Source organism: Zootermopsis nevadensis, unplaced genomic scaffold (genome assembly GCF_977971745.1).
Source record: "Zootermopsis nevadensis isolate Lab colony 2312 unplaced genomic scaffold, Znev_1.0 Znev_ptg000021l, whole genome shotgun sequence".
Lineage (NCBI taxonomy): Eukaryota > Metazoa > Arthropoda > Insecta > Blattodea > Termopsidae > Zootermopsis > Zootermopsis nevadensis.
In genome coordinates, this window is record NW_028259153.1 from 8,415,389 (window position 1) to 8,438,276 (window position 22,888).

The 22,888-nt window shown below is 38.9% G+C and overlaps 1 protein-coding gene across 1 annotated transcript in view; it reads left to right on the forward strand.

Annotated features, from left to right (window-relative positions):
* LOC110834517 (uncharacterized) overlaps positions 1 to 22,888 on the forward strand; it is an 82,285-nt gene that overhangs the window by 41,480 nt on the left and 17,917 nt on the right. Inside the window, exon 2 of the mRNA XM_087352221.1 lies at positions 20,697 to 20,894. Coding sequence (XP_087208347.1) covers positions 20,697 to 20,894 — 198 coding nt within the window. The remainder of the gene's footprint in view (positions 1 to 20,696; positions 20,895 to 22,888) is intronic.

Here is a 22,888-nt window from a genome sequence, read left to right on the forward strand (position 1 = left end):
GTTGCGATTCGCAGTTAATCCTTTGATCATATTTCTGTCCTCTTCAAAGCCTGCGTCTGATAATGCATTGAGTCAGAAGACTTATCAGAGCTCATTTGCGATGTTCAGCGAGAGAGGCTTTTGCACAATTTAACAAACAGAAAGCTGCGATCACATGCGTAAGGTGGCATTAATGCCTGTAGTTCTGCTCACGGGCATTATGCGTTCCTGCAGATGCCGAAGACTTGCTGGACCACTTTCCCTTCCTGGCTATTCACATCTCGTCCTAACGCCGCTAGCAATTTTCTTTACTCTTCCCCCCCCCCCCCCCCCCCCCCCCCCCCGTTTCTGTCGATGTCCATCAACAGACAATGACCAGTCCGCTGCCAACTGCAGTTTCACGATTTCCAACACGGTGTCAACGCCGCCTAGACATCAGCAGAACAGCCCCTTGTACAATCAACAGCGTTCAGTATTGCTATTCTTCTGGACTTCTTTTTAGTCGTCAATCCTAGGATTGGTTGGCACGCCATTAACAGGGATTTACTAGCGAAGATACCACGATGGTTTCGCCTTGCCTTCCGTGGCCAGTCTTAACCCACCAGACTCTTCTGGACTTCACTACAATACACAGTGGTACAATACACAGAACATGAAAATAACTTCTTTCCTCCTAGTACCGAGGTTAACGATGCATTTTTCTGTCCGTATTTGACTTTGTGGTGGGTGCTGATCAGAAACTGCCTTCTTTTACCCTTGAAGGCCATCCTGATTGAAGTTATTCTCCATTTTCATCAGTCTTCTCAGTCAGACACCGGGGTAGTACCTTAAAATGGGGCATTACTGAATCCTTCTTCGTCATTTACAATTCATATTTAACAAATCATTCTATTATTCGACGCTACATGACGTGGAAAGACGAATAAGAATCGAAGGGAAAGCGTGTGTTAGAGAAACGTGCTATGTAGAGGTGAACGATCCATCATACTTGTTACGTCATTGCAGGTGTTGGCGAGGAATAATTAATAACTCGTCAGCTGCAGTCATGATGTTAAGACATACGATCTGTAAATAACGATTTGAAGCTGGAATCAACCGGGAATGAGTTTAAGGGCGAAACTTAGTAAAAATAACGCTTTTTTGCGTTTATTTGTAAATCCATTTTGCAGAAAGATAAGCAAGTAGGAGGAGAAACACGCCACTCAGTCGTCTTGACAGCTCCAAATGATACGCAGAACAAACTGTGATTACAGTGTAAATAAATAAATATGTGAATAATGTGTGTAAGGAAAGAATTGTTTACCTTTAAGCTTAGTCCCTCCTTGCACGATTTGGAGTGTATTACGTCATATTATAAACTTCTCCATTCACTACTAGCATGTTCTGCATTGCTAATTATTTATCGATTAGTTATGGCTTCAGACAACATTAAACAGATGTACGATTAAGTTGCCTTGGCACTGATTCTTGTTTGCTTAATCAATTCAAATGGATGCGCCATCCGCTTTTTGTACGGGTTCAAAACTGGGCGAAGGATGTGAAGTTGCGCTATTAAAAATGACAGTCATTCCAACAGTACTGACAACATAACATTGTTAAAATAAATAAAACTCTACATTTGGGATAACTGATTAGATTTTAAAGTAATAGATAAGGTTATTAGACGCTGGATTTTAATCGTGCAGACCGGAGTTCAGTCTTGGGTGGCTTCAGTTGGGATAAAGTGGCCTTGGAAAAATTTTCTCAGAATTCTTCGGATTTCCCTTACTGATCAATGCACTGTTGCTTCATACTCATGTATGTATAACCGCCCCATGATGTGTGATATAACTGTGACCAACACCCTCGGTTCCGGGTTAGGGCTTCGTATCCCAGTCGGAACATATTTCGTCTCGTAAAGCTTATTTAGTTTCTGTTGGGCAGAAGATGAGGTCTGAATTAGGAGTACTCAAATGAAGTAAAAGATTGACCAAGTGTCTGCTTTTGTAGTCTACATTTCGCTTGTGTCAGGTTAAAAAATTAATAAGTCCAAAAATTACAAATTTAATTTATCTTTCATATAGCATGTAATTTAGCAAGAACTAGTTCTTCAGTCTCTGGTTGAAAGTTGAGTGTTTCTGACCTCTGTTCTGATCCGAATATTTCTGAAGCCATGAAGCCTTCTTAAGGTAATGGTCGCTTCCTTACAGATCCTGTGCAGTTAATAATTGGCATTTATCTATCCTCCAGAATTTGAAGTTGTATAACCCACGAAATTGAGAAAGTCTCGCTAATTAAATAAATTAACAGTCTATGGAGCCTTATCGTAGAAAGTATTTTTTTTCGTTTTTTTTATCTAACATTTGTTATCTAATTAGCAGCGTACCTGGGCTTAACAGCCATTATCAGCACATTTACGGTGCATTAGATAAAATTGAAAGCTGTTTTCACATATGCAAATAATCTTGTCACTGCCTTTACTTTATCGAGGGTAATTTGGGGGAATTCAGTTAAACATGTTTTAATACATTTGCGATTATAAAATTAAAAAATAACTTACAATAACTGGGTTGTACTTGTAAGTGATACTTTACTCCAACACTCTTAATTAAGTACTTTTTTATAGTTGATGTTTGTAGTGAGTATATTTCTCTGGTTGCTTTGGGTTTTAGTTACAATTAGTAAACATTTTATAATGGGAACACAAGAAATGTGGAAAGTCTGATCAAAGATTTCTGTTGTCTCACTCCGTGTGATGTAAATCGTGGTCACCTAGGTCATGAGTCTGTGTTGCAGTAGCCGTTTTAACTGCTGAGTCAAAATGTCGCGTAGGACGATTCTCAAAGAAGGCAGTAAATTCCTTACGCGAGCACTTTGACCCATCCCATGGAAGATATAATCTAACACTAATAAAGGCGAAAATGATTCTCTTCTTATTTCTGTCTCGGTGTAAAAGATGACGTGATGGTACGGAGGTCGTCAGTTGAAACTAGTCCCACGGGGTCTGCCTTTGTACTGTGGACCTTCAAAATTACCCAATTGTAACCCAGTAGATCAACACTGCTAACACTCAGCGGGCTAGTATGTGCAACAGCTGGGAGGTACTTGTTCAAATCAATTTTTGTGATTGAAATGCTTCTCAGACTTTCCAGTCAGATATCGAGGTACGAATATCCCCCCCCCCCCATCCCCAAAATATAAATAAAAGTGAAAAGTAAAATCTAAGTTAATTTTATGTCAATAGGCCACAGTCGTGTCCTTCCAGATCTTCATCTACTCAACATGCGGATAGAACGCTGGCCTTGTAATCCTGGGGGTCTCGGGTTCGATTCCCGGCGGTGCCCGAATTTATAACTTGTGTTGGGCAAGGCCGTGGTCTAGGCAACACGGAGTTTTCCTCCGGGGGCTTCCCCGGTTTCTCCGTGGCATCCCAACAATTACTCCATTCACACACAGAAGAAGGCAATGGCAAACCACTTCTGGATCATCTGCCAAGAACGTATATGAACAGGTCCCAGTCCGAGAAAAGGATGGAAGGATCCTGTTCATATGGACCTGTCGTCAGACAGAACACTAAATAAATAATAAATAGTCGACCAACACAACATTTACGAATGAGTTATTGTTGTTAAATAAACATAATTCAGTCTAGGTCTTCTGGGTGACAACGCTGGTGGACTTGTAGGTAGGTTCTAACATTTCGGAGAAATATACTGCCTCCATCTTCAAGGCTGAAGCGTGAAGTGTTGGATGGACCTATCCCAGAGTCCTCACGGGGTTACTACCCAGAAGACCAACATCGGCATCTTCACTGCCGCGAGAATCTCATCTCACAGTTTAGTCAACCTCGTTACACAAACGCCCAGTGTCTTGTATAGTCTGTGCCCTTAGACATTGTTATTGGCCTGTGATCGCATGACTGTTTCAACAAAATGCTGAAGGTTGGATATCGTTTAGGGTCAGTTCTGCCCCGCCCCGGCTGTGGGTGAGGGGTCCATTATATGGGGCTAGTAGGGTAAAACAGGCGGCCATTGATCGATCCAACTACCTGTACACACACACACCTTTATTTAGTGCAACCTGGCATTGCTCCGTCTGACACACAAGATTAACTGCCACATATGTCGAATCCAGAGATTGTTCCACCAAAGTTTGTCATGGTTTTTCCCAGTCCCTTTTCGTAATAGGTTTGAAACATTTGTGAGTTCTTTATGTGATATATTTTGTTATTTCGTTAGAGTGAAAAAGTGATTAGAAAACGGAGTTGATTTTGGTAGGCAATAATGATGATAATAACTCGGACGAAATTGCACGATCACATCAAAATATTGTAAGGTCGTATATTAAGAATTTGACGTTTTCGCGGTAATGAAAATTTGGATATTGATCTTTTGGGATATGACGCTATCTAGTAATAGGTTATTACCAGCGTTTCGTATAAACCTGTCGTCTCTATCTTTAGTGTAGAATCGATAGCCATATATTGCTTTTCAAAATTCATTTTTCATATTATTTCCACTGTACAGATTTATTTAAACCATGCCGTAGTTTAAAATAGTAATTACGATTTTACATATGGATAGACCTAAGCCCCAACTGTGAACTGTGGAAGATATGTAACGTCCGTATAAATCCTGTCCGTCTTTGTTTTTATTTAAAAGACCCTTCTTTTATTCAAACGGTTCCATCGAAAGGAATGTCTTTTGTTTTTGAACAACGAATAGTTACAGTGAAGAGATACGAGATGGCATCTCATACACCGTGGAAGTCCACGACAGAAGAGTTAGCGCATGTAAATGCGTTGTCTTCAACTGAATAATAATTCAAATAACATACTATGCAAGATGGCCGTCTTCTTGATTGTAGCGCCGTGTAATCTGGTAGAAGTTTACCAACTTTTCAGAGGGCCTTGCTGCCGCCATAATTAGGATGGAGACAGCAGATTGCTTGGCGCTGCCATCTTTGAGAGAACCTCATATCCAACATTTTATGCAGTCTTCCCACCATTACTGCAAGTACTGTAATGAACTACACGAGGCAGGCTTTTGAAGTCATATTGGCAGAAAGGCATTTTCAGAACCAGTTCAGCCAGTTACCTTTCTTGCTTTTGTTTTGTTTTGTTTTGTTTGTAGGTCACAAGAAATTTATGGACGCGTAACGAAACTAAGTACACCGATCATGTTATTTTGTAGTAAATCTTGAGCTGATTGTAGTCCTCCGCCAGGCGTGGCCTGCTCTGATTCAAGAAGCTAAGAAAAGTGCTCTCAACTGTTGCCATACTTTTCAACATTACTTGGAAATTCAATTATAATTAACGGTACAGTAATCATTAAAAGTTAAGGAGATATCGTGATGTAATAAAATGAGTTTTTTATTAAACGTTGTAGGAAATATTTTGATGTAATAAAATGTAGTCTATATTAGTACAGTGGTACCTCGACATACCGCGGCTGTGATCATGTCCCCAATTACGATTACAAATGTTTTACATATTTCACATATAACGCTGGTACTGAAGCTGTACCCGTAAACTCGCGTTATATCGAGGTTCCGCTGTATCGTATTGGAGAGGGTTTTTGGTAAAATAAATGTAGTTGAATAATGTTCTTCTTACATCATGGTTTCTTAAATTTTTGAAACTACGACCCGTTCTACTTATGTTCTGAGTCAGTCATTTAGATAATACACTGAAGTTAGAGGTATAAAATAATTAAAAAATTAGTATTAATATGTCATGTACTTATTTAATGAAATTCCATATAATGACATTTTTCTGGGTGTGTGACAAAGAAGGAGGAATATAAGCTTGCCGACGTTTCATAGGTACTTCTTGCCTCCATCATCAGGATGATGAGTGCCCTTCCCTTCAAGCATTTGATGGAATAATTATGTATTCGTTGAAATAGTTGCATTGCAGAATGCATAGTCGATCGGTAGTTGATCTAGTCACTGATTTTACTTTCTTCCTTTCCGTAAGTCTCGGAGTTCAAACTTAGATAACTCATAACACAAATGTTTTTGTTATGTTTGGACTGTTAGAATGACACTGATTATTATATGCGCTTCTTTCGTTCATATATTAACAAATGTGGTGTCGGGTCTGTTACTTGGCATTTTGCCTGTTATGGCATTATCATTGTTGTTTTTATTATAAAAATACAATTCTTTGGATCCTTTATACAGAGTGATTCAAAAATGACTTTACAACTTTGAAAGTGTATAGAAATTTATTCAGAAGGCTTACAGAATCGGTTGAGGTGTCATTTTGTAGCAAAACAAATCAAGTTTTACCTCGAACAGTCATTTTGGTTCGATGTGATTGCCATTGGTTATACTGCAGACATCCCACCTGAAATCAATTTCTTGCCAAACACGATCCAGCATATCCGGTGTCACTTCTGCAACTGCAGCGGTGATTCGAGCTTTGAGCTCAGTGAGATTGGCAGATAAGGGTGGAACATACACACGATCTTTAATGAAACCCCATAAGAAAAAATCGAGAGGTGTCAAATCTGGAGAACGAGGTGGCCATGCTATCGACCCTGTTCGACCAATCCACCGACCTGGGAAACGGTTATTGAGGAAATCCCGGACTTCTGTGAGGTAGTGAGGTGGTGCGCCGTTTTGCTGGAAGTGAATGCGTCCTTTTTGGTCATCTTCGTCTAACTGTGGTATGAGAAAATTTTCGAGCATATCCAGATACACGATACCGTTGATGGTTCTCTCATGGAAAAAGAACGGGCCGTACACTTTAACTTTGCTAAGGGCACAAAATACATTCACTTTTGGGCTGTCACGAACGTGTTCCACAACAGCACTAGAAACACGCGGGCGACCTGGAGATTTGTCATGGCGAACGGAACAACCAGTCTCAACAAAATTCTTGTTCCAAGAGTAAATTGTAGGTCTACTGGGAGGATCCTTGCCATACTTGGTGCGAAAATTTCGTTGAACCATTGTCTCAGATTTCGTTTCTTCAAACCACAGCACACAGCGAGCGCGCTCCGCACCTGTGAAAGTAGCCATTTTCAAATGCACTGACGCTTGCGCTCGCGGTGAAGGAATTCGGTACTACAGCACAACGTGAGTCAAACTTGATCTGTTTTGCTACAAAATGACACCTCAACCGATTCTGTAAGCTTTCTGATTAAATTTCTATACACTTTCAAAGTTGTAAAGTCCTTTTTGAATCACCTGGTATATTGCTAGGTAGTAACATTATTATTGTACAAAGAACATAGGGCTTATTTCTTTTTAGAATTTCTCATCTTCAGATAGCCTAACAGTTTTTCATATCCCTTTAATTAGTTCAAAGCTATAATATGCCCTTGTATTGTAGAATAATCTTATATCAACAGATTCCAATGAAACATAAGATGCAAAAGAAAAATTAGCCAATTTGCATCAGTTTGATATACGTAATTATGTTTTAATTTAAAGTCGTTTAAATTTCAGAACTTTTATACCAAAGGACGACATTTCAGTACTTTGTTTCTTATTAATGTTTTCAAGGGCAAAATAAAAATTATTCCATCGTGGATACTGTTGGAATTTGTGTGCCTACAGGGCAAGTTAAGAGAATGTCATGTATTAAAACGTATTCCGTCGGCTAGGTGCAAGTGGCATGCATATTTTTAATATTTTTTGTAGCAAAAACAATGTCTCCTTTGAAAACACTTTCTCGACTCGAGAAAGTGTTCAGATTGATTTGTTTTGTTTTCGTTTGTTTTTGTTCTATTTTCTGTTCGATGTATTTTGTATCCTTGTGCTTGCTGTAATTGGCTCCCGTGGCTGTTGAGTTGGCACGTTAAAGTAAGAATTCAATTATGATTATTATTATTGTTATTATTCATCCCAAGTACCAATGGCCAGACGCGCATTTAAAGTGTCGGGGTAAGGTAAGCCACGTTAGTGTGACCGGACGTTGCTTTGGAATGAGATGTCGCCAGTTAATTCGTCTCATCACGTTTAGAAGGCGCCACGTTCCGCGCAGGAAATGCAATGGTGCAAAGAGACGGGCTATACTGTCACTGTCACAAATACGAATTCTGTTTTTGGCCCAGTTCTTTAACAAGATGTCGCGAGCGCGAAACAGATGTTTTACCGAGAAACGTTCTCTCTCGCACCCTTTCTTGCTTTCATTTTTCTTTATTTTCTTCGTCTTCCTAACATTATTTTTCTTTGTTACCGCACGTTTCTTTGCCCTTGTTTCTGTCTATCTTACGTTGTCGCTGTTTCTTTATTTACTCCTTTTTTTCTTGTGGATCGTCGCGATCCTGTTTCGTTTTCCTGAAGTCCCGGCTTCAAATCTCGGGGATCGGACAGAGGATTTTCGTGTTTCCCCAGTCCCTATACACATTTCCAGTCATTCAATCAGGCGATCGGGGAGGACATACCACGCAACAACTAAAGATTCGTTCCTCGGATTCTATACGATTCCATTATATGTAGTGCCCTGAAAATTACAAACTAACCAACATCATTATTCTCGTCAAAGATCAGGCAGTTAATGTATTTATATCAAAGTAAATGGTGTCATTTTTATTCAAGGTACTATTAAACCTATTAACCCTTCTTAATTAACAATAATGAAAGGTGTACTCTTTGAAGTACAGTGAAATTCCATCACGTCACATCACAGACGATGAAGTCAGCAGTTTAACCAAGTGAATAACAAACGTGGAAATATTCTCAAAGGCCTTTGTTGCAATGTGTGATCCGTGGTCATTGTTTCCACAATGTGACCCCGGTTCACTTTGTTTCAATGCCGTGAGTTCACATTGCAACTGTGCTCCAACGATGATCTTGGGTTATGGAGATTGCCCTAGTTTCTACGAAGAATGCGACGGACAGATGGGGCCATAAGGTGTTCTGCTAACACGTTAAAGCGTGAAGAACATCTAATAATCCACTTTAGAGGACTCTGGAATGTTCTATATGCACGAGGTAAATGCCTTTGTTCCGTTGAAATAACATGAGTTAAATCCGTAAACCAAGCCGACGCTAATATTTTACGCTTCCTTAATGCTGTAAAAGTTCATGGTCTGTGGAACAGTTACGGCATGAAAAGCCAGGAGCAGGTGCGAAGTGTTTCAACAAATAAGGTTTAACGTTGTCTCTCAGTTTCCGCTAGAAGTATGTAGGTGGCTCTGTGTCCGTTACATCAGTAATTAATTTTGATGGCTTGCTACCTAAAACTGTTTTCTTCTTTCACGGCAGTGAATACATATATTCTGTAGTCATCGTGCCAGCTCATTTATCTACATTAAGTATATAAAAATTGTAAACTTTCGTGTAACAGGATCGAAGCGAATGAAGAATTTTATACTCGACTACATGTAATCAGTGGCGAATCCTGGTCTGCTGTACATAACGAGTCGTGTGGAAGTGAGATATTATTAAATTCCCTAACACTGGCACCATAATATTAATGTATTTTAATAAAAAATAATATGTCGCTGTTGTGTTATGTGGTGTGTGAGAAATTTCCTTTATATTCTTCCAATTTTGCTGGTCTGCACGCCACTGCTTGTAATTCGTCAATCTGGGGTTTGTTAAAAGGTAGGGGCGAAATTTTGTTCAAGACGTGTCGGCGCTAGTGAATGAAGAAAAAATTGGTTTCGATCTTCCCCTAACAATTCCCTCAAGAGAGAAATTTGTCTTTCAGAAACAAGTTTAACAAATGAAAGATGATGTGACGTTATCGATTTATAAATGTCTTCTATTTCAATTTCACATTTAGCTGACAGGAGTCAGTGAAGGGTTGAAATATCGATTATCAAAGCTTTAAAAATGAAGTGGCATTTTAATCATATCGGTTGCATTCAAAGATCTTGTGCGTTGCTTTAGTCCAACTACCGCTGCAGGTTTTAGTCCCTACTATGCGGTGTATAATATGTTGTCAAGGGCATTAATGCATTTTTCTCATTTCTAATTCCTCTGTCTTCATTCTTTTCCTTAATCTATGTGTTTTGTTCTTCCGTTTTAATCTTGTCCGTCTTCTTTTTTCACACTTCCATCTCTTCCTTTATCCTTTACGTATTCCTAAGACAAGTTGGTGATAGGAATTGCTAATTAAGTTTTATGCTCAGCGCAGTGAAGATAGCTAGCTGAGTTGTATGTCGGCTAAGCATCTGACGCTTCTACCTGAGTCAGCATTCATAAAAAAACTCATTTTCTGCAACTGTACGACTGCAGAAGTATGATGCCTGCAGGTGGTAGGACAATATTCCAGCCAGAAAACACTGAAATGCAATACTTCCATGCCATAGACAGCGAATTCAAGTCTTGGCCCGATTGCAGGATCTTCTGAGATTATCTTGGTTTTCCTTCATACCTTCAAACAGGTGATCACCGCTTCCACGTCAGCATTCTTAACATTCCTCGCATTCGACTGTATAAGCCATAACCTGTACAGATGAGAAAGTGTCATTACATAAACAGAAAAATAAATACGAGGTTTCTTCCATCGACACCCCCCCCCCCCCCCCAAACTCGTAAGTCTTCCTTTCTCTTTGTTCAGGAACAGAAGTCTGTGTGCTGTAATGAAGTCTGTCTTGACAGATGACTATCGAAGGCAATATCAACTACAGAGAAATCTGTTGGAGGGAATAGGAAATTACACGTAAATACGGAGGTTCCGTTATCCGTGATACGGAAATAAGCAAACTAGTAATTTACAATAAAATCCGCTTACATAGAAACTTAAAATGTTAAATAAAATACTAAGGAAATACAAACTTTATGAAAGTATTGATAAATACCTATGATCAAAAAAAAATTCAACATATAATTGTAGTAATTAGTATTAAACTAATTCCACGGAGCAAAATTCTTCTTGGCAACTTAATAGTCACTCAGCGGATCAGAAAATTTTCTGAATTACACGAAATCCAAAGATTTGTCACCCACCACTGATCTCTAATTTGAGTCAAATGATTAGTCTCTAGGTCTCTCTTTCAGCGTTACCTGATAAAATGTTATATGCATTTGTCACCTTTCCTATGCATGCTACAATACCTGTATATCTTACTCTCCCTAATAGAGACGCTATAAATTAATTGTTAAGGAAAATGGTTGTGTTGTGTAAACCATACACGAGGATACTTCTTTTCATTCTAAAGAGAAAAAGAAAATGTTTATTATTAATCGTCAAAAGTCCGTGAAATTTCGTGGTAGCTAGCATTATATTTCCTGCGGTGATATTAGAGATTCAGTGAGTCATTTGTCTGGTTATCGTTATATATCTATCTCCGTTCGACCCGTTTAAAACCAGCTTGTAGCGATGTTTGTCAGACGTCGTGGGACAGAGAAGATCTTTAACCTTATTGCGAACATTATGTAAGTAATTTCTCATATACGAGGTGCGATCGGAAAGTTTCAAGACTGCGCCTATAAAAAAAAACCGTACACTTATCTCAGGTATTAAATTCATCCATCACCCTCGAAGTAATTCCCCTGGGAGTGAACACAACGATCCCAGCGCCGCTGCCAAGCCTGGAAGCATCCCTGGAAATCTTTCTTTGTCAGCCTGTCAAGCACCATCTGCGATTCTGCCTGAATCTCTTCTATCGTCTCAAATCTCCTTCCATTTAGCTGAATTTTCATCTTTGGGAAGAGAAAGAAGTCACACGGAGCTAAATCCGGCGATCCGGCAAGATCTTTGAGCTCCCGACAAACGAGAAGTCGATTCTGCTTCTGGTCCTCAGACAGGAGCCTTGGCACAAACTTGGCTGCGATGCGTCGCATGTGGAGTTCTTCCTTTAGAATCAGCTGACAGGTCCCATAGCCTATCCCAACAATGTCGCACAAGTCGTTGATGGTACGACGTCGATCTTCGTGAATGGCCTGCCGAATCTTCGTAACATTTTCGGGCGTTGTGCTCGAATATGGTCGTCCAGAACGCTCGTCATCATCGACAGAGGTTCGGCCATATTTAAAACGTGAATGCCACACTAAAGTTTGTGCACGACCCATTGCGGACTCACCAAATGCTTGCTTTAGCATTTCATAGGTTTCCGTAGCCGTTTTGGCGAGTCTTTGGCAAAATTTTAATGCACACGCCATTCCGAAATCGCAGGAGGGTCTGTGTAATGCACTACCGAAACGCCCGTAACTAAGAAACAAATGCTAATTCGATGATGCCGGCTGGCACACTGATTCACTATGAATGTAGGCCGCACCCCCTAGCGGCAGAAGCTCGTACTACATCCGGTTCGCCCTCTATTGACACAGTCTTGAAACTTTCCGATCGCACCTCGTATGCGTTTAACCCTTTGAAGCCGAAGCCCTTCTAAATAATATTTATAAACCAGCGTAGTAGTACTACCAGACAAAGTTGGCATTACAAAGATACATTGATTAATGTTGTTTAGGGAAATGGGTCTGATCGCTATTTGTTTTAAGTAAGAAACGAATCACATTTCGAGTAGGTACACTCTATAGGCAAAATGCAGTGTTACTTAATATTGAAGTAGGGTGTATATGTAGTAACCAATTGTCTTTAAATTCTTAATGAGAGCTTCCTAAACAGGTTCTGCAGGGGTGACATTTGAGATTTTTAATGCGACAATTACGAAGATGACTGTTTTATGGGATGTTGGACCTTTTAGTCTGGTCCATATCTACACGGTCCAACATTTCAGACCAGAGATATCTTCAGATTCTTCAGTGGTTTGCGGTGCACGTGTAGATCACTGAGGTTGCTGATGGCAAAACCTGTTTACATTTAGCTGTACGCTGTGCTGAAATGCGTGTTAGTACATGCGCTAAATGTCCACATAGGCATTGTTTACACTGAAATAAAATATAAATTAATCAGTTTATAATTTGGTTACACGTTCTGCAAGCGTATAACAAGTTTGATATAAGCCGTATGTAAAGTAGAATTAAAATGGACTGGTATGGGCCAAAAACGAAATTATTAAATTTATGGTGTAGAATCTTAGTTTCAGAATTTAATCTAAATCAGCTGTGCGGTTTCTATGTAAAATACGCGGTTTGACACACGAATACAGATATTATGAAGATGTCCTTTCACCTCTGTGTAGGACCGATGTTGACGTGTCTCGCTATTTTTCAGCTCTGTTTCGGTGTGGTGCATAACTAACTCTTTAAAACCTAATGGTAACTATATATACCACCTGCTTTAACATGCAATATATCTCCATTTTGCCTGCAAAATATGTTTATGTGTTTTATATGATCAAACAGCATTAACCAATTGATCTTCGTAATGGAAACGCGTTGTTTTCTTTGAGGTAGGAACTTCTTATCAGGACCAAGGTCCCTTTATTGAACATGTTCCTATTTTCGACTAAGCTGCTGGTTTATAATCCATTAACTTGTTTAGGAATGCGTTCTGATTCAATTCTTTCAATGTGACGGGCCCAATTAAATCTATTACTCTGAATTCTGTAATTTAAATTAAGTATACTTAATTCGGTTATGATTGCTGCGTTTCTAATTTAGTCTTTTAAGTATACCCAATGAATGACACTTCTAAGGAATTTGCTTCGAGCTTCAAAGGGTCAAGTACGTGGGAATGATTAACATACATAATATAGGCAGTTTAGATTCGTTAAATAAACAAATATATAATGGTGTGCATATCTTGTGTTCTTAAGATGACTTAATTTCACGGAAGGCTGCTTAGTGTGAAGCGCCTCTAATTCAAGTCACGCAGGGTAGACATTCATTTTGGGACGTAGGGGAAATAGGGCGAGACGACATTACGAGGTTAAGATGTGAGTTTGTATCCGCCGCGTTTCATATGTTTGCGATAAAACGTGGGTTATGCTAGGCAGTTGTCATAAAGAATAAAAGATGCGAAAAGAAAGAGAAAAGGTGAATTGTGGATTACAGACTGTGAACAAAGTAGTCTTGCTTGAAGTACTCTCTGGCGTGATATCGGCCACACATTCGCGTAGGAGAAAGCAAATAATAACAATTTAACTACGAGAGAACCTACAGTTGCGATTAAGAGCAATGCATTCAAACGGTGATAGGGTAACCTCTTGGGAATGTTACTGGTCTAAAACATAAATACCATAAACATAAAAGTAAAAAGAGTATTAGGCATCAGTTAGCAAATTGAAATTCGAAAAATATGAGTATATGTTTATATCTTGTCCCCAGAATGCAGAACAAAATATTAATGCAAAAATGGCTAATAATCTTTTCGAGTATTTGCCACTGATAAGATAGTTGTGAACATCGGTAACAAATGAAGACTTCGTTTTTGACAAAATTAGGAACGCATTAATTCCGGAAATAGTTGCTACAATTAGGTTAAAAATCGCTTGTCTTACCGGCTCCTATCTAAGCATGTTAAGACTGAAATATATTAATACTAAAATTACTGTACGGTATAGCCTGTTATTTTGTATGGGTACAAAACTTACTTTCCCAACTAAGCGAAAATGTAGACTGAGGGTGTCTGAGAACATATAGTTCATTCTCATTTCGTATCACAGAATGTGTAAAATTAATAGTGTTATGAGTTGCACATACTCCATAGTCCTGATGGATGAACGTGGATTGAGGGTATCTGAGAACAGAGGCTGAGGAAAACATTTGGACCCAGGAGAGAAGAAGACAGGGGAAGCTGGAGAAAGTTGCATGATTACGAAGTTTATAATCTGTACTCCTCACAAAATATTATTAGGATGATAATGTCAGGAAATATGAGATATGTGGGGCTTGCTGCATACATGGGAGATGAGAAAATGTGGAGAAACTTTTGAGAAATTTGAAAAAATGGGGTATAAAGACGGCAACGGAATCTTTTTGACTGCGGCTAGGAACCGGTGGCGAATTCTCGTGAGTTCGGTATGAAACTGCGGGAAGGGTGGGGGGGATTTTTTAATGTAAGCTTTTAAGGACACCATTCGAAAAACGAATTTTAGAATAATGAGGTTTGTCCGGCGGTTTATTTATTGCGAACTCCACGGGGAAAAAACATCCTCGTGTCTAAGCTTGTATTTTTCCAGTTTTTCGGTCTAAAATTTTGTATGCATTTTTAAATTCCACCTTTGATTTGACGGAGAGAAGGAATTATGAAGTTTCATATTTTGTAAAGTTCCTTTTTCTTAGTCTATTTGATATAAGGTAGAATCATACAGCTTCAGAAAGAACTTTTCAGCTTGTCTCCGGAACTGTTTAGCTTGCGTCTAGAATTCTAATACGTTTTTACATCTCTGGATTCTACATTGGAAGCCACTGCGGCGGTCATGTCGGTGTCTTTGTGCTTGGAAACCGCATGACTGATTTCCCTGAAACAGTAGGAAGTTGATTCTTTGCGTCCTGTGTCGAGCGATAAAGCTGGCTGGCTTCCTGCTGGTTAAGGAACCCATCCGCCTCGCGTGTTGTTGAGCTTTGCCCGTGAATGTCCTGTCTCTCCTCCGTGGGCTGTAGAACAAAGTGTTTTAATATTTCCCAAGTCGCAGATTCTATTCTGATACTTCTATTCAAAACATCTCCGAGCACTTGTATTTGCTTTAGGCATTTTTTTTTTGTTTTGCGCAAGTTCGTGAAATAAATACATAATTAATCTCTGAAACTGGTATTTGGATGTTACACTGATTTTCTTCACGTGACCTCCCTCATTTTTAGAAGAGCCTAAAGTAGATTTTCTCAGCCTTTTAGAGACATAGGGCCACATTCACTGTTACTTATTCTTTTGCAGCCAAAGCTTGTCTAAATAACAATAATAACAGTAGCAAAAAATACGTACGGCAAAGAAAACGTAGTTCTTCTCCATTACGAAGATTGTAGTTTTAATGCTATTTGAGGAAATAATCACTGTTTATTCTAAAAATCATACCAAACAAATAAATACAATGTGGGAAAATGCACGTTTATCCTCGGTGGACTAGTGGTTAGTGTGCTCGCCACTGAACCTAATGTTCGCGGGTTAAAACCCGGCCGAGGTAGATGGATTTTTAAGGGTGATAAAATTCCGTAGCACAACTTACTTCGGAGGGGAAGTAAAGCCGGCGGTCCCATGTCGTACATTTGCGGCATGTAAAAGAACCTTACGAGCATGATACGAGATGTTTCGTAGGCAAAAATTCAGAGGCCATTTCTCACCCAAGTCTCCTGATTTAACTGCTAGATGGCTCTGGTAGTCAAATCAGGATTGAATATAAATTGTGAAGAGGCAGTGGGCTTGTCACTCAGTACTCATAAATGCACATTTTAAAGACAAATAAACCTCCCACATGGGAGGAGGCCAAGACTCGACTTCGGGCTGTTGCGCCATAAGAATAATAATAATAAGATAGTATTAAAACAAGTGGTAAATATGGTTACCATTGGGGTTCGAAGAGTTTATTATTCTCGGGCCGTAATTTTATAAATGAAGATAATCAATTGAAGCTTCGTGGCAAGTCATTAAAATGCTACTAACTCACTATTACAAACAGGTTCACATATTAATTTTCTGTAACAAAATCAAGTCATTAGTGAGATATTTGTCACAGCGTTTGATTGTGTAATCTTTCAGTATCGGGTGTAATTCTGTTCTTGTGTCTATCATAGTACTGACGACCTGAATAATGATGATGGTGACAGCAAGCACCTCTGAAACTTCGGTATACTTTTACCAGACTTCATCAGTCGCTTAATTGTGTTCATGACAATAGTTGAACTTCTTTTGAGTACCGAAACCCAGGAATTGTCGTTGTGAGGAAAATGTTGTTTTCCGAATTTAGCGTAGTGTAGCTGCAGCTGATTACAGTAGAATGTGGAGTAGGTAAGCCTTAACTGTTCTGGCATGCGCACAGACTTGGTGGTAGCAGGAAGAATGTCTTCTGTGGGCCAGGTTCAGATTCATCCTCAGTGATGTTACCTCGATACACATTTATCACCTCGTTTTATCGTTTCGCGTCACTTTCTTCATACATTTAGCGAAAGTTCTTGTGCTTAATGTACAGTGTCATGGTTGTACGTCATGTTACTCAACCTCATTTTAAACTCGGTCTTCGGCTTCTTTACTGACATGTAATTCGGTTCTTGTGCTTAATGTACAATATGATGATTATTCTTCGTATAAGGCGACCTCCTTTTAGAACGAGGTCTTCTATTTGTTTGCTGAAATGTTGTTCCGTTTGTTATATGTTTGTAAAAGTTCATGTCATCTTTTTGTCATTATCATTGATACAAGCAGGGAAGAGTGGCGTGTTTCGGGGAAGTGTTCTGAATTCCTAATGTTCAGTAAGTTTCATTTTATTGTCGCAATTGTGATATATAATTGCTAACCTGGAGTCTCTAAAAATGAATTATACATTAAATGAATATTGGATAGGTTTTGCGTTTGATTTTTGGTACGTCATTTATGAGTCGTAAAGGAATTTCACAGGAGGCATGATGTAAATAAATCGAGTTTTAGTGGTGAATGACTTTATACATTTGAAATTTAAAAGGTAAGCAAGAAATTATATCCAAGTTTTAATTATATAATCGCACATTAGTTAAAATATCTTATTTTTATTTGTAATCACTGTGTTTTTAACGTATTTTGTCATTCACTTCACAGATATCCTGACTCAATCAGAATAACAAATTTTTTAGAATCTTAAGGGGTTCTTGAACCGCTTATTTTCATAACTAGTGCTCATTTCAAATTCAATTTCATCGGTGCTAATTTGTTTTGTTGTCCTGGGTACGCTGATGGATATAGGTATACTACTTAATTTTGCCACGTGTCATTAACAAAAACCTTACCCCCCCCCCCCCATTTAATTTTAATCTTTCCACCCACATGTAAACTTCTCTTCCTCATGCATTTCATACTGCAGTGCTGTTATGTTCTTCCAAACTTCCACCAGTTTCCACACACTTTGGCCACAAAAATTAAGATATATATCGTTGTTGTAGTCTTTCCAGCAGCCATGTTAAATTCGTCACAATATTATAATTCTAAAGACAGAATTCAACGCATGCAAATGAGGGAAGTTAATGTTATTAGCAAACTGGGAAAGTGCACACAAAATCCTCGTGCGTTCTTCGAAACTGCTTTGCAACGTGCATTTAGAAGTATTAAATCCTCCTTGTTCAATAGTTCCCACTTCGGCCACCAGATGGTAGTACCTCATTGTCTACCACAAGACTTTCTTTCCTCGTCCGTCATTTTGCCATCACAGCTAGTAGGACGTTCAAAAATACGATTCTGAGGTCGTGCAGAATGGCACAACCTCCGCATCAAATTTCATCTAAATCTATCCAATGATGAGTTGACTCGACTGGACAGACAGACTGACACGATCAAGCCATAATACATTCTCGCTATGCACTTTATACAAAGAACGTATAACCAGAATATTTTTCAGTGCCAATAAATTTCATTAAAGATAAAATAAAATTTGTGTTTAAGTTATTCTTAAAAAAAGTCAGTTAATTATATTCTTTATATGAATGCAATTATGGTAGTTAATTCTTATAAGTGAAAGTAAAATACCACTTGGAAGACCTAGGCGTAGATGGAAGGGTATTATTAGAATGTGAAATTTCAGGTTCTCATGGCGATGAATATTACGATGTCTTCTGGGAAAAACGCCATGAAGTCTGGTAGAAATTTACCGACGTTCCATAGGTGCTAACTGCCTGTATTATCAAGGCGATGATGATGGAGGCAGTAAGCACCTCTGAAACGTCGTCAGTTTCTACCAGACTAAACTCTGCGACATGCCAGAAGACTGCAAATCTTAAGTATTAGAATGGTTCTTATGGATTGTGTGTTTATGGACTGGATTCAACTGGTTGAGGACAGGGACCGTTGTCGGCCTGTTGTGAACGGTGATGAACCTTTTGATTCCATAAAAGGCGGGGAATTTGACTAACTGAGCAACTGTTGAGTTATCAACGAAGACTCTGCTATGTCTAATTAGTTTCAGCACATTATAAATTAGCCAGTAATACGCCATTTCTTTAGCATAGAGTAAATAAAACTCTTAATAGATTTAGTTGCCTATACATAAGGCTCATTTATGCAAAAACTCATTCCCTGATTGTTGTGTTAATATCGGTCGCATAATTCTTCGAAGAGATGCAAGTTTTTTTGCTACACCATGTTAAGACAGGACTTGCATTACATAAAAGAATTGTGAAGTAACATTTCTAGAAATTTCCCCGTGAGTAGCCGAAACCAACTTCCGTTTCTCGGACGGAAATGATAAGCGAGTCTTTTTCATAATAAAAAGAACGACTGCTTCAAAAAAGAACGTACGTATTTTTTTGTAAAGACGAAATTTGTCACATTCTGTCGATCGTTAATCGATTTACACACTGTACTCTTGTCTGTTGGGACCTGCAACGTACCTCGTCTAGGCACAGACAGGTTCCCTTTGTAGAATAAGACTCTACATAGTAAATTGTTCTTACATCGGCACTAGTAAGAACATTTTTCTTATCTTGGATTGTTTGTGTTGTTGCCATTGTGTTATCGTTTTTGTTATATTATTATCAATATCATCATCACCACAACTGCTGCCTTCCTCAGGGGTCATTTTGGTACCTAGAATCAGAAAATTTGCATTACTCTTGCTGACGACTGAATTAAATCTTCCAGCGATTGTCTACTATTGCAGTTAGGCGTTGACAGCTTACAGAATTGTTGGCTAAATTTATTAAACTTCACCCTAGTTAAACGAGGATTATTTCTATAACCAGGATAAAGAATATGTTAAGTTATGGGAATAGACTACTCCAGTGTTTTCACAAACTTTAAACATTTGCAGGTAAATTAGAATCAGTTAACTCTCGAGCGGTGGAATTACATTATGATTAAGGTTTAGGTACAAACTAAAAAAACAGACTAAACTTTAAGGGTGGTCGGTATTAACGAATTTGTTCAATTTTTTAGAATTAAATTGACAGCAGATTTGAGTCTGGAACGACTTTTAATAATTTAGTTTCTGCCTCGTACCCCTTGAAAACATTACGCCTACCGCCGGTGATACGCATACACGTGACTGTTATGTAATTCCTGTATCACGAATTGACTGTATTAAATATTTCGTATGTATACTGCGACTGTAAACATTTTTCGTAATTATTTTTATATTTTTAACCATCATGAAATTGTTGACTTTAATAATTATTCTTGTATGCTTCCGTCTTACTGACTCTATGAAATAAATTTGAACGCATGTAGAGAAATTTTAGTTCTTTGCCACATTAAATGCTTTATTATATTTATTTTAGTTATAACAGCGTGTTACAGTGCTTGAATGTTTATTTACAACCACGCGGCATCACTTCTGTGCATTCCTCCTCATTAACGTATGTAAATGTACCAAATGTTAACATAATGATATCAAAAGAAAGCCGGTATTCGTGTACCTGCTGAGAACATAAGTGACCTAACTGTTCAAGTCACTGTCCTGCTGTTGTTGTGCCACTGTTATCCACGCAGTTTGTAAATCTGTAGATATGTTACAGAAAACTGGGTTTTAATTTAAATTTCGTTGATATTATATTGGTTATTTGTTGTGGTCAGTTCACACCAGAAAACCATATTTTCATTTTCGTTTTAGTGTTTATGGACATGTGTGAATCGATAGTTTGATGTTGGAGAGTTGCCTACATAAACTGATATTTCCGATAAGAAAGGGCTAGGATAATAAGCCAAAAATTAACGAGGGGCTCGCCTGAAACCCCCCCCCTATTGTTATCGTGTTGTAAAATTGGCCTTGGCCCTTGAATGAGCACGTAAGTAGAGAACTCGTTGCACTTTTCAGTCGTTGCTGTCTGGCAGTGCTGGGGGTCGAGAGATGCACGCGATCAAGAAGGGGCTGTTGTGGCAGCAGCGAGACCGGATCTTCTCGAGGTGGAAAGAGCGCTACTTCATCCTCACACGTGACTACCTGCACTGCTTCAAGCGATCATCCGGCTCTGGAGCCGATAAGATCTCCGAGATGGGACAGTTCATCTTCAAGGTAGGTTACAAAGTGCAGACCGGCTGCAAACTTGTGATTATAAATGTTTTGTGTCAACGAACTTGAGGATTTCTCACTTTGATGCGCTTTGTACGTAAAATTGTATTTTGGATTTTATCTCTCGTCTAAATTACAAAATTATAAAACTACACTGTTTCGGATGCTGGATTCTGTTTTGATCTTCTGGTAAAGGGTCGAAAAGGAAAAAAAGGCAATCTAGAAGATGGCTGTCTTCTGGGTTGTAGTCTGGTAGATGTTTACCGTTTCACAGGTCCTTGCTGCCTCCATCATCAGGGCGATGGAGGCAGCAAGGACCTCTAAAACCTCGATAAGCTTGCACCAGACTAAATATGTCGCAACAACTACCATCCACGTTCTTTCATATTTATCTTGTAATAATCCAATCTTTCGACTCGAAGATGACTTGTATTCAGGAAGTACTCGGTTTGGACCTCGTCCCGTCTTCGAGTTCCTGAGAATAGGTTTTTGTCGTTTTATGTTTTGGTTTTGTTGCTTTCAACAACGTTTATTCTTCGACGCATGTATTATAGCATGGAATGGTAGGATTTTTATGAATTAATAACTGAATGAAATTGTTGTGGCCTATTATAAGGCAAAGGAAAGAAGATGACGTTCCAGGAATTAAAACGAGAAGCCGAGAATAGGGACAACTGGAGAGCTCTTTTTGGGCAGAGCAATGGACCTGTCGTAAGACAGAACACTTAATAATAATAATAATTATAAGGCACTTCCCCAGTATATGTCTGGAGTGAGTTCGGAGCATCACAAAAAACCAAGATCCTTATGAAACAGGTATTCTAACCTGGGACCTACGAATACGATGCAGGTGTGTCAAAAACCGGTGCGTAACGTTGTACATTTAAAGCATTACACACCGAGCAAATTCCTACCTACTTAAGACATTTTTCTCTCTCGTTTGGCGATACATAAGCGTTGAAAAAATGAGTTTAAGTAAGGTAAGAATCAATGCTAACCTTTTTATCCGTTCAAAATATAAAAAAAACAAGAAGTTCATTTGTAATCGTGTCTGACTTGAGTGCTTAAGCTCGTAAACTGCATCTGCAGTTCGGCTTTAAAATGGCTTTGAACACACACATGTACCTGTTAATTTTTAACTACTAAGCGCTTGTTGTACGCACAATGTACATACATTATTTACGTGATATATGTTAAGCCTCCTTCATGAAACATTAATTCCATTTTAAGTGCATTCCGGTATAACCGCCTGAAATGTGGTGTTTACGAAGTGCTACCCAAAAGTTCAGGGATTTTGCCATTAAAAAAATTGCTTATCATAACTCCTAGTTTCCACCGTCTCCTTCGAAGTAGTCCCCTTGGACATGGATACAGATATCCCAGCGTCTTTTCCATGATTCCATGCATCCCTGGAAGTCTTCAAGTGTGAGTGTTTTAAGCAGCTCCTGCGATTCTGCCTGAATCTCCTCAATTGTGTCAAAACGACGGCCTTTTAATCGAAATTTAATTTTGGGGAACAGGAAAAAGTCGCAGGGGGCGAGGTTGGGCGAATAGGGTGGGTGGGGAATCACTGTCGTGTTTTTGGAAGCCAAAAACTGCCGAACAACGAGCGATGTGTGGGCGGGCGCGTTGTCGTGGTGGAGAACTCAGCTGTTCTTCTCCCACTTTTCCGGACGTTTGCGCCTAATGCTTTCCCGTAGCTTCACAATAAAACTTCCCGTTGACAGTTTGACCAAGGGGAACAAATTCCTTGTGGACAATGCCTAGGATGTCAAAAAAACGATCAACATGGACTTCACATCCTTAAAGCGTTTATACCACAAAAAAGTTTTACGTTGACTCATGGCATTCTCACCAAATGCTTCCACAAGCATGCGGTGGGTTTCTACAGCAGTTTTTTAAGCTTAAAACAAAATTTGATGCAGATTCTTTGCTCATTAAAATCTGCCATTTATGCAGGTTTAAAAAAATCGCAGAACCACTACAACACAACGTTA